At 46.3% G+C, this 13,057-nt stretch overlaps 1 protein-coding gene across 2 annotated transcripts in view; it reads left to right on the top strand.

The window, feature by feature from the left end:
- The window catches only part of CFAP74 (cilia and flagella associated protein 74), an 83,065-nt gene extending 80,112 nt beyond the window's left edge, over nt 1-2,953 (top strand). For both annotated transcript variants that reach the window (XM_083512787.1, XM_083512786.1), the window contains exons 37-39: nt 106-233; nt 991-1,125; nt 1,987-2,953. In XM_083512787.1, the coding sequence (XP_083368913.1) occupies nt 106-233; nt 991-1,125; nt 1,987-2,085 (362 nt within the window). In that variant the 3' untranslated portion in view covers nt 2,086-2,953. The remainder of the gene's footprint in view (nt 1-105; nt 234-990; nt 1,126-1,986) is intronic.
- Nucleotides 2,954-13,057: the final 10,104 nt, after the last annotated feature.

Here is a 13,057-nt window from a genome sequence, read left to right as displayed (position 1 = left end):
GTCCCTGTACAATCCCAATTAATATTGTTTGGGAGTGTATATGTATGTGTTTTTACCAACTTCTTGCCCCACCAACAATTACAACTGGGTTTGTTTCTCCTGCAGAGAGCGGCAAGTCTACAAACTCCATTCTTCTGAACCTGGAATGTGTACAGTCAGAGACTTTTGTTATCCCAGCCACTCGGGAGCTGAGAGTTGGCGCGATACGAAGCACTCAGTTTGCATCAAAGAAGGTGCAGGAGCCCTAGGGACCAGGCATATGTCAGTGGCTCCCAACACCCTCACCGTTAGAGGACCCAGCACAGTGGTTTTCTGGGAAACACGGGCCATATTCCAAGGAGTGTGTTAGCACTGTTTGGAAGGGATGGGACTCAAGTTGTAGGAAAAAGCCAATCATCTCCCTCAGTCGTTTTCTACCCTTGCAAGTCTCTCTGCAATTTTTGGCCTTCCTTCTCATGAACCATTTTGCTAGCATAGGTAAAAGAGGCACATTGAGAAAGGGAGCGACAATACCCTGGGATGTGTCACCTGGGGAAAACTCACAGCACCGTTTCCCTGCAGGAGAATTGCGAAGAAGAAAAAGGGAAATAGAGGTATAGGTCAGGTCTGATGTCAGACGCAGTGGCAGAGACCCCATCGTTCTCTTACAGACCCTGGCAAACCAGCATGTAGAATCCAGCTCTGCACATCTTTGTGTCTAGGGATGTCAGAGAATTCATGGGAGCAGAAATTGCTGGTGTTCATTTTTTTTTTTTTTACACCAGCACAAATCAGTGCTATAGATTCAACTTATTATGGGATACTCGGAAAAATTGAGATGGTCTCTTCCCTTCCTTTTTTTTTAAAAAAAGAATCCCGGTTTGAATTAGTTCTACAAATGGGGAGCAGATCTTAGGGCATGTTCACTTATTCACCCAGGCATGTTTTGTGCCATGAGGTTTCATCAGCCATAGTGTCTGACAGCGTGTTGTGAACCTTTCGTTTCTGCAGAATGTAGAATTCAACTGGGAAAACATGCAACTTCTTCAGCTAAAAGGATTCACAGTTGATCCTGTGAAAGGAAGCGTTGAGCGTGGACAAACCAAAACCATCAATGTTTCTTGGGTGCCCCCTGCTGGATCAAATGTATGTTGCAGGTTTTAAAATGTGCCATTTATTGCTATTGTATTATACTTCCCCAAGCAGTAGGATAGGAGGAGGGAAGGTTTTTATAAGGTCAGTTTCCCTGTTAAGCAAAGGAGGCTTAGGTAAAACACCAGCATAGCTGACAGAATATTCGATGTTCAACATCTGGCATCTGCAGTTAAAAGGATCTTGCATAGCCAGGCTTGAAAAATCTCTGCCTGACATCCTTCATAGCCACTGCCAGTTAGATGTCTGGCCTAGATGGGCCAATGGGGCATCTTCATATGTCCACGTGAAGCATGAGAGTCATTTTATAGTAGACACTCAGGGCCAAACTGAACACGACAAGCAGCTTTGTATATAATGTGCAATTTTTATTTTTAATGCAAGTAGCATCTGATGTGGAGGCTGATAATTCTCCAGACTGCAGCAGGTGGTATGGGGAGAATTTAACTCTTTCCTTCCCTCCTGATCCTATTGGTGCCAATGGGGAATTCCCCTACCCCTTGCCTTAAAAGAAGCAAAGGAGGAATCTTCCTCAAGACCAGTGCTGATAGATGGTTGAAGTTGTATTTCAGCAACATCTGGAGGGTCACAAGTCTCCCATTCCTGCTCTAGATGAATCTATTTGGTTGTGGGGAGGGGGTGAGTGACATTTATGCACCCTTTATAACAGTACTGGAGCACCTGTGGCCCTCCAGGCAATCTGTCAGCCCCAGCCAGCATGACCAGTGGTCAGGGTTGACGGGAGCTGTAGTTCAGAAAACATAAAGAAGTCAATGGGGAGGCAGGGCTAGCATTTCTGTCCACTGGGCTGCCTGCAATTTCTGCCTAGCGCTTCCCTCCATCTTGTCTCTGCAGCCCAACCAGCCTGTGACTGGATCAGCCATATTGAATGTGAAGGGAGACATCAAGGAGGTGTACAGTGTCTACTTCATGGGCAGGATCGTGACCAAGTGAACTGCCACTGAGCTGAGGCTCCAAACTGCCCTTTCTGAAGAAAGATGGAAAAACATCCCTGGGGGTGTTGGATCATTCATCCTCATGAATTTCCCAGAGCATCCAGAACTGAAGCAAAAGATAACAGATCAAAAAGAAGATGAGGAAAAGTCCGCAATCTGAAATGGCATAATCCAGTTCCCTTAAAGTTGCTTAAATTGGGGGTCCTTTGTATCCTTTCATAACCAGCTCTACTGAAACTAGGAAGATTCCTTCAGAATATATGGGCCAAGGTGGGATCCTTATGGCAGTCTCAGCTTTCAGAGATGGAAGGCACAGGAAAGTCTTACTTTCCTTTTAAGCTCCACCCTTAGGCTCTTAGGTGGGGCAGCTGTGATTGTATCACCTGATTTCTTCCTTTTTCTGTTTTCTTTTTGTGGAATCCAAATTTTATGGGAGCTGTGACATTTCCTCCCCACCCCCCACCCCCTGCCTTTTGGATCTAAATCCTTCCCCTTTGGAAGCTGTAAATTACTCTTAACAATCAGAATAATACAGGTAACCAAACACCAGCAAGGCTAATTGCAGTTTCAGAGCTATATAGATCTGGAAAACAGGATGGGGAAGGGGGTCAAACTCCTCCTTCCACAGAACCACTGCTCTGGTTTTTCTTTTACGTGACCCCTTATGGTTTTCTAGTAATGATGAGCCCAACTTATCTTCTGAAACTAGAAGGAGGGATGTAGGTACGGTGTTGAATTTGGCAAATAAGGTGGAGAATGAGACTCCACAGATGGATGGTTAGCAGCCAAACCTGCCATATTTCAAGGGACCCACTGATAAAGTCAGTGCTGCACTGTTGTTTGGAATAAAGTCCTCTGAATACAAAGATGTTTTAAAGTAGCTTACGTTGTGTATTCAGTTGATTCAAACTTTTTTTAAAAAAAGAAAAAGAAAGGAGGTCTGGTATACTTTCTTCCTTATGTTTCAGCAAGGGCCAAAGCAGCAAAAAACTTATTATTTCCCCTTGGTGCCGGGACTGTCTCAATTTTGAACTCACACAGCCTCCAGTTGTTCAAGAAGCAATGTTGTAGCCTGAAATGATGGGAGTTTGTGGAGGGTTTGAGCCCCAGATCCACACCCATCCACCATCCATCTTCGTTTCTTCCTTAGAAATTCGCTTGACTGAAGTTTTTCCAGGCCTTTTGCAAACATATGTCAATCACTGTGAAGGGCAGCTAATAGCTGTTTATCCTCACAGTCTGATCAGCTGGCAGAACATTCCATCCTGGCCTCTGAGCCAATGAGGTCTGTTCCAGGGTGATAATTGCACACTGCGGGTGGTGCTATAAATGACAATAATTATACTGTAGGAGCTTGCACTGCCCAGTATGTGGCCTCTGCATGCAAATGCTTGTTCCACAACCAGTTATTACAATAAATGTGTGCTACGTGGAATATTTGGTAATGTAAAGACTTGCAGACATCACATGCTGTTGCATGAGTGTCAAGGCCTACCCAACCATACAAATCTCTTTGATTGATTGGTTGTGTGCCTGTGAAGATAGATGCAGCTTTAGATAACCTTTCGGAGCCAGGGGTTGTGAAACCTGTAGCCTTCTAGATGCCATTGGACTCCAACTCCCATCAGCCAACTCAGCACTGTCAGGGATGATGGGAGTTGTAGTCCAGCAACATCTGGAGGGCTGTAGGTTCCCCATCCGTGTTTTAGATCGCCCTGGTTGTTGTCAGAAATTGAGATACAGTATCCAATAAAGGTTTAAAGCGCAGAGATTTTGGAAGAAATCATGCTTTTGCTAGTTTATACCAAAATTGGGTAAACACCCACCCACAGAGCCTCAGGCAGTGGTGGCTGATGCCCATTGGGACTGGTGGAGCAGAAGGCAGCAAGACCAATAGTAGCTGACACCAGAGTCAATGAAAGGCAGAGCCAACCCCATGAGTGGTTCCAAGTAAGGGCGTGGGTAGGTGAGGCTGACTGCCAGGAGGTTGAGGATTGGTGGGGCTTTGCCCCACTGGACTGCACTTTTTAATGCATCTCTAGCCCCACCTTGAGTTGATTGAAATGAGTCCACTCTCAATCATTGGCTGAGTTACAGATGTGTTCATGATACATGTTTCAAAACACCCTCAGCTGTTCAGATTACAGCCTTCCCATCCTGGTGCCCTCTAGATATTTTGGATTGCAAACTCCCACCAGCCCTGCGCCACTGGCCATGCTGGTTGGGGCTGATAGGAGAGAATCTCTTGGAGAGCACCAGGTTGGGGAACTTGGATTCAGAAGGTGAAACAAACTGCCTCAATGCAAGAGCTGGATGGGAAGAACAGGGGCTCAGGGGTGGAGGTGGGAAGGGATCCTTTGGAGAAGGGGGTAGGTAGCATTATCAAAGTGTTGCTCAACTGCCTGGTGGGGTAAGAGTAATATGTGAAAAGCATTTGGAAGAAGGGGTTCCACATCGGTTTCCCATGCCTTCATAAGTCTGTTCCATCCAATTTCCACATTTATTATTATATTTATATTCCCTGAAGAGCTTGAAGTGGTTCTCCTTTTCCCCATTTTATCTTCACTACAACCCTGCGAGGTGGGTAAGGCTGAGAGACTAAGTGAGGAGCCCTAATCCTCACTGATCAATAGTCATTCCCTACCACTGAGCCCTCATCCTCCTAGTCTACTAGAAGCATCCCCAGCAGATGACTCTCCAACCAATGCTTGAAGACCTCCATTGAGGGCAGAGCCCACCACCCCTCTGAGGCATTGGCTCCACTGTCAAATTGCTCTTTAGAAGTACAGTTGATGAGTCTTCATTTTTAATGGAGTGGGAAAACATTAAGCATTTCAGCTGTCAGTAACCAGGTGCTTTTAGCCTTTCTTCTTAAGGAAAGGGCTCCAGACTATTAATAGTTCCAATGACCTTTTCCTGGCCCTCTCCCACCCACCCCCTCTGTCTCATAGTTCCTACAGAAGGAGTGCAGTCTTGCACGTTTGCAGATAATAAAAGAATTTAGGGTGGTGTTTTGTGTTTTTTAAAAGATTAAGTGAGCAGCATGGACTAGGATCCCAAGAACATGAAGGTTGATCTAGTCTGGTTTCTTCAACTATAGCCCCCAGGCCCCACGGAAAATTTCTTTGGGACGTGAGGAGCTTTCAAAAGCAAATTGTGATGAGGGAATCCAAAATCCCCACAGGGCATGTTGCTTTAGGACCCATGTTAAGTACCTCTTGGGTTCATGGTCCTTGTTTTTTTCTGGATTCAATCCCTCAGAAGCAATGGTTCTAGAGGAAAACTATATTGACAAGTGTGCGATCATATAAAGTGTTCCTCCTTTAAGCATAAACCCTTACATAGCCAACACGGCAGTACTCATGCAGAATACGAAGGTATATTTAGGCTTTGGGGGAACACCAGGATTTGTAGAAGTCATACATACATACATACATACATACATACATACATACATACATGGGGGTAATTCCCCCCTCTCTCACCCCCACCCCAATGAACCATGATCTCCAGATCCACATGTTATTGCATTATTGCCATCTGGAGGGGCATTCTTGCAAGAAAAGCAGGACAAAAAACACCCCCAGAACACTTGTGGCAAGAAGTTTCAGCACAAGTCACGGGACCCACACTGATTGGAAATGAAGCTATAAAATGAAATGAATCTATAGATGCAAACAGGATTGTGTGTAAACCGCCCCAATACTGTCATGAGCACAAATAATTATGAATAAAAGTGAAGTCTGGAGGGCTCTTGGAAGAAGGCATCACTAAGATACTGAACAGGAAGACGCCACTGACAACATTTTGCTTCATTCCCCCTTCTCTAACATAATGTGGTGTCCTTAAGACTTGGTCCAAATGTTATTTATTGCATCAGAAGAGCAGCTACCGAAAAGGCCAAAAAGGAACAGGTGCAAGGGAGAAATTAATCTTGGGCAATAAGCCCTAGCCAGATAAATCACAATGTGTAAGTAATTTTCAGGTGAATGAAAAACCGTGTCCTTTGACGTAGGCAGTGTCCAGTCAGGTTTAAACTCATTCAAGTAGTCTGAGTGGGGAACAGGAGAGTTTTGTGTTTATATAAGAGCCCTTGGCTCTCCTCTATCTTAAGATCACAATGGAAAAACCCCTGCAGGGCTTGGCCAGCTCAGGATGAGAGGTCATTGTTCCTACAGCCTCTTTGCTGCCTCCAGATCCTGATGGTATCTCTTCTTGTTTACTCCAGATACACAGGATGGAGCTGTAACATGATTTGTAACCATAAAACTAAATAAACATTTGGGGTCAAGCAGAGGGTTCTCATGAAGTCCACCCAGACCTTAATACTTGAATAATTCTGTATTGAAATTATTGATCGATCGATCTATGGGATGAGTGAATCTATCGATTTGGATTTCCCATGTTTTCAATCTTAAATTAATACACCTTGTCCACATCAGCTGACTGCAGAAGTCAAAACAGATCCCACAACACATCACTGGCTCTGGCGTTGGTTACTTCATCTGCAACTGCAGCAGCTTCAGAGTCAAGGTCACTCCAAAAGCAAGCAGTTTATCCTCAAAGCGTGTAGCCAGTTGGTCAGGGTAGGTCCCCTGTTGTTCCAGAGGGACCCCACCTGCCCGTTCCCCGAAGGAGTCAGTAACCTCCAGACCTACCAAAAAAATTCTGCCAGCCATCTACTAGAACAGGGGTCTGCAACCCGCGGCTCCGGAGCCGCATGTGACTCTTTTACACCTTGGCCGCGGCTCCGGGGCGGATACTAGCGAGGGGAGGAGGCGCATTGTGTGCCCTGACACTCCCCACTGTGGCGGGCGCTGTACTGGCTGTGACGTCGCATGGGGGCAATACGTGCGGGACGCACCGTCCCGACATCACCTTCCCGCCCGCTGTCAGATCGCGGCTCCGGAGATATATTTGTTTTAAATGTCACAATGGTTTTGCGGCTCCCAGTTTTTTTCCCCTTCGGAAACGGGTCCAAGTGGCTCTTTTTGTCTTAAAGGTTGCAGACCCCTGTACTAGAAGATGTAACACAAGTTACAAAGTGAGCCTTCTTCACAGCTCACATTGCCACATAGTGGACTCAGAGGTATTTGTTAACCAGTGTTCTGTTAGTTTTGGTGCGAGACCACTTCACACTCTAGACTCTGTCCAGCTTGCTTCATAGTTTGGCCAGTGCTGGAGAGGATGCTTGGGTCATGTCAACTGCCTGTTTTATCTTTCTATAGCAAGGCCAGGGGATTGTCAACAAGATTGTCAAATTTCTTCACTGGAAAATGCCCCAGAGCATTCAGGAACACGTCAGGTTCCACCAAGTGTCTGAGAACAGGCTGTCTGAATGGGCTCACCACCCTTATTTGAAGAAAATAAGAAAACCTGATGGATCAGAGCCAGGGGTCAGCAAACTTACCGCGCCTCGGGCTGGTGTCTCCAGTGCCAATTGCGCGGCGGGCCAGAGGGAGAGGGAGTGCGTGCCCATACGTGTGCGCGCACACTATTTCTGGAGCACTTCCGGGTCGGAGGAGCACCGGAAATAGCTTGTGTGCATGTGCACAGGCATCCTCTGACTAGGATGTGCACCGGAAATAACGCGCATGCGCAAATAACACTTATGTGTGTGCCCAAGCTATTTCCGGAGCCCCTACGACCCAGAAGTGGGCTGCCACGGAGCGCAGTGCCGGTAAGAGCGGGCGCCGGGGGTTGCCACGGGTCAGATAAACGAGTCCCTCTGGCCTTATCCAGCCAGCAGGCCTTAGTTTGGGGACCCCTGGATCAGACCAAAGGCCTATCTGGTCCAGCATTCTGTTCTCATAGTGGCCAACCAAGTGGTCATGAGAAGCTCACAGACAGTATATGAGTGCAACAGCACTCATGCTTTCATAGTGCTTTGTATAGCACCAACTCATGTTGCTTACAGTGCCAACAAATGGTACTTTTGGTCTATTCATTTGGCAAGTTTTGTTTACTAGTAGAGTTATCTTAACAGTTTCAATAGTTCGCAAAGCCGCTTAACATGGAGGTTTGGGTAATATTGTCACGCGCATTCTGCATTTCCCCAAGCAGTGAGACATACCAGATGCAGAGCTACAGGCTTTTGTTTGCTTTAGATAAGACAGCCTGTGAGTGTCTCGGCAATATTTGCTTTGTATACAAACAGCAGATTGGAGGCAAATACCTTTCATTCTGAAAATAAATTTCTAGAAGCAGATAGCACATCTACAAGCCCTGCATCAGATCTCTCCTCCCCTGAAAGAGTAACTTTGTGCCTCTGGAATCATGTCCCAAAGTGGCTCATAAAACTGGAAACTGGCTCCAAAGCCCCAAAGGGCAGAATCTACAACCAGAGAAATATGATTTTCTATACCTGCAGAGGGACTTTACGTTTTAGACTTACCTTCCTTCCAGTCACAATATATATTGCACAATAGGGCTTCACTTCACTTGTTTACCTGGTACACCACCCAGAATTAATCTCTTGCTATGCTCATGTAAGTGGGACATGGGTGGCACTGTGGATTAAATCACCGAGTCTAGGGCTTGCCGATTAGAAGGTCAGCGGTTCGAATCCCCGCGATGTGGTGAGCTCCTGTTGCTCGGTCCCAGCTCCTGCCAACCTAGCAATTCGAAAACACGTCAAAGTGCAAGTAGATAAATAGGTACCGCTCCGGCGGGAAGGTAAACGGTGTTTCTGTGAGTTGCTCTGGTTTCACCAGGAGCGGCTTAGTCATGCTGGCCACATGACCCAGAAAAACTGCCTGCGGACAAACGTCAGCTCCCTCAGCCAGTAAAGTGAGATGAGCGCCGCAACCCCAGAACCGTTCACGGCTGGACTTAACTGTCAGGGATCCTTTACCTTTACCTTTATGCTCATGTAAAGAGTGCCATCCTTATTACAGTATTTCTACACTCTAATCAGGGACGTGTGTGTTTTCCATAAGACGTGAGTCAGCTCTGGGTAACAGCTGTGCTTTGTGTTTTTAAAAACGGGGATCAGATACTACTTATCACCCATTCCGGGATGCTGAGTGGAGCACCATTTTTCACTGGCTGCCAACCAGCTACTGAGCCATATTCTTGTTAACATCTAAAGCTCTGAACAACATGGGACCAGGTTATCTGAGGGACAACCTGCCCCTGTAGAGACTGGTACAATAGTTTGTTATCATCTGGAGAAATGCTACCCATGACACTGCGCCCTACAGAATACCACCATTGCCTCTGAACTCCGGAATGTCTTTCTGTCATACATGAAGCACTTCCCTCAAACATCTTGCAAAGACTGTATATCTTTTTGCTTAGTTCCGGGCTCCCCTCACCACCCCCACCCCCAGACCTTTAAGATCAGACCCTGTCATTTCTGAATTCCTGCTTTCAGTCTGTTTTTATAATCTCATTTTACTTTTATTGTTGCATTTCTGTTTTCGACCTTTTGCGTGGACAGGTAGAGTCCCCCAAACCCTGGGCGGCCCCCATGTGAAATAATGACTCAAGACAATGTGCTATGGGATTAAAAACTGGCCACAACTTTATTATGTTTCAGATGTGGGTAGAACTTGGCTCAGGCATTGGGTGTTTATCCCTCCCAGTCCCCCGCCGGGGATCTGGGGAACATCAGGGTTATCCAGAGTGTGTGGGAGGATGGGCTGGTTCTGGATAACATATGTTCAAGCAGAGAGAGCCCGCCCACGTTATACCGTCGTCACAGGGGAGACCAATGACAACCTCTAGGTGTACGGCCAAAGCATCCCCTCAAAACAACCCCTTTAACGGGGAACCCTGGGATCGCCGCCACAGAGAGAAGGGGGCGTGGGTCACTGCTACACGCCCCCACCCCCATTCAGGGAAGATAGACTGAAGGATTCCGCCCTAGGCCTGATACCGCCAAAGTTGTTGCGTTTTGCTACGGGAAAGGCAAACCTGCCAATGCAGGAGAATTCCTTTCCGGCCCTTGAACAGTGACCTTGACGTAGCAGCACCCGCGTACCTGTGGAGGAAAGTTTAACCTGCAAAAGAAGTCTTAACTGAGGGTGGGAGAAGCTCTGAAGCCAACTGATGATTCCCAGGTAAGATCCTCCCCCTATTGTGTGTGCAGGGTGGTCCCTCCCCCTACCTGGCCTGGTCACCGTGGCAACGCCTCCCCAGGTGGGATTGGGCAACTGGCTGAGGTAGGCGGAGACCTCCAGGTATCCCACCTGGGGAAGGCGAAGCCAAGCCTGTGCTAATGGTGCTGCATAGGGTCCAGGGGGTTGCGCGCGACCATGCAAAGGGCACCCCCCGTTTAATGTGCGGAGCAGTCATTATTGTATTTTCTTTTCTCAGTGCCCACCACATCTGGTTAATGTTACATCAAGCCTGGTTATGAGTTCTGGAGAATTCTAAAGTTCTGCTCACTGTTTTTGACAGTGTGGTTGAGTCAAACAAACGTATCGCCCAATTATGGCTTTTTGCTCCGAACTGTTTCTCTGCCTTCTCTCTAGGGAATGGGAGAGAAATTCAGTTCAGGTCATATTATTATTTATTTATTAGATACACACACACACACACACACACACACCCCACACCTTTTGGTGGTTCTCTGTAGACTTCTGGTCTCCTTTGCATTTAAAAGCAAGCCTACCCAATTCACTCTTTTCAGAATAACACAAGAACAGAAGCACAGCTATTGCTCAAACTTCACACTGCTTCAAAATTTTGCAATACAATTCTCCAGCCAATAATTTTTTTTACAAAAATGCATACAGATGGGCAAAACATGCATTAAAAGGCATATATCAATTTTAAAAACACACAAAATTACATTACAGTACAGGGGAAATTGCTTTGCAAAACTGTAAATCAGGCAAGGTTGGATTAAAAATGTGTATATTAGGATAAAATAGCACCAAAATGCTGGTGAATTTTCATGAGGACTTTTTAAAGTGGGGAGTGAATTACAATCTGATGTGGAATGTGGAGAACTAGGTTTAAGATTGGAGAAATAAGAAACCAGAAGAATTTGAATTTGGCATATTCATAAACACAACTTCTCCCACTAGTTGAAGGGGGTCATCTTTCCAAACTTTGATGGGTATTGCCTTCCAAGGCTGGCAAGAGAGTCTCAGCTATGAAGGAACAGTGACATCTTTCTTTAATTCCCACGATGGTTGAGGCAAAACTGTAACAATAGACTTCGTTCACACTCCTAAAGATTTCCAAAACTCACCGCAGTTTGTAAATGCAATCAGTGAATTAACTAACAAGTTACTTCTCTTTTTGCCAGTCTATCCACAAACAACTATTGGAATTTGGGAATGAAGGTGGAATTAAATGCCCAATAAGTGTATAAAGGGACGCGGGTGGCGCTGTGGGTAAAACCTCAGCGCCTAGGACTTGCCGATCGTATGGTCTGCGGTTCGAATCCCCGCAGCGGGGTGAGCTCCCGTCATTCGGTCCCAGCTCCTGCCCACCTAGCAGTTCGAAAGCACCCCTAAGTGCAAGTAGATAAATAGGTACCGCTTTATAGCAGGAAGGTAAACGGCGTTTCCGTGTGCTGCGCTGGTGCAGGCTCGCCAGAGCAGCTTCGTCACGCTGGCCACGTGACCCGGAAGTGTCTCCGGACAGCGCTGGCCCCCGGCCTCTTAAGCGAGATGGGCGCGCAACCCCAGAGTCGGACACGACTGGCCCATATGGGCAGGGGTACCTTTACCTTTTACTAAGTGTATAATTCAGTCTGTAAGCTGGATCGCTGCCTCTGGCTGCACAAAGCAGCATTCACACCTAAATGTACGATGTTGGAGGTCAGGGATCAGCTTAGTTTGCAAAAGGAGAGTATTTCTCAAACATTAGACCTGTTCCTCTCTCTGCCCTGCCACACAGGAGAAGAGGGGGGAAATATTCTATTCAAAAGAGTTGTTGATAGGGATCTTTTTTCCGTTTACTCAGTAGGGCAGAGATCTCCTGCCTCGTGGAAATTTATGAAAGAAGAGAAAAATTGCACAGAAGAGGGTCAAAATATTTGAAACATTTAGGAAAAGGCCAGTCTCTCACCCTTCCCTTCCTTAAAGAACTGTAGCAAATAACAAGCAAATGGCAAAGTAACGTTACAGGCATTTCCCCATCTCCTCACAACAACACTCCTTCCCCAATCCAGTACAATTCCTCCAGAGATATTCCCAAGTACATCCACACATCTTTGTAGCTGCATGTCTTGAGGATATCCATCCAGGATCAATCAAAATGTTTCTTGAAAAGACAAGTACAGATCATTTTTTAATTTAATTGCACATTTGTTCCCATTTTCAAAGCAAGATGAAGAACTAGCAAGTAGTAGATCCTCTTTGTGGAGAAGGAGAACAGGTGGCAGAAAGAAGGCAGGACTGCTCAACACCTACTTTGCCCCTGTCTTCGCTCAAAAGGAAAGCAGTGTCCAACCTGCTGATAACAAAAATAAATGATGTCAGGAGGGAGCTGCAGCCCAATATAGGGAAAGAGGTAGTAAGGGAACACCTAGCTACTTTAAATGAATTCAAATCTCCAGAGCCTGATAAGCTACACCCAAGGGAGCTTGCGGATGTAATCCCAGAGCCTCTCTCTATAATCTTTGAGAATTCTTGGAGAACAACTGAGGTCCCTGCAGACTGGAAACGGGCAAATGTTGTCCTCGTCTTCAAAAAGAAAAGAAAAAAAAGAAGATCTAGGTTAACTACTGACTAGTCAGCTTGAAGGGAGAAGACCCTGATGTTGTGAAAGATGGAGGGCACAAGGAGAAGGGGACGACAGAGGATGAGATGGTTGGACAGTGTTCTCAAAGCTACAAACATGAGCTTGACAAAGCTGCGGGAGGCAGTGGAAGACAGGAGTGGCTGGTGTGCTCTGGTCCATGGGGTCACGAAGAGTCGGACCCGACTAAACAACAGTCAGCTTGACGTCAATAACAAGAAAGTCCCCACAACAGATAATTAACAAATCAGATTGTTTAATTAGCCAAAGGC

The sequence above is a fragment of the Podarcis liolepis genome, assembly GCF_965112155.1.
Source record: "Podarcis liolepis genome assembly, chromosome: 7".
NCBI classification, from domain to species: Eukaryota; Metazoa; Chordata; class Lepidosauria; order Squamata; family Lacertidae; genus Podarcis; species Podarcis liolepis.
Note: the sequence above shows the minus strand (reverse complement) of the source record. Positions and strands in the feature narration are given on the sequence as shown.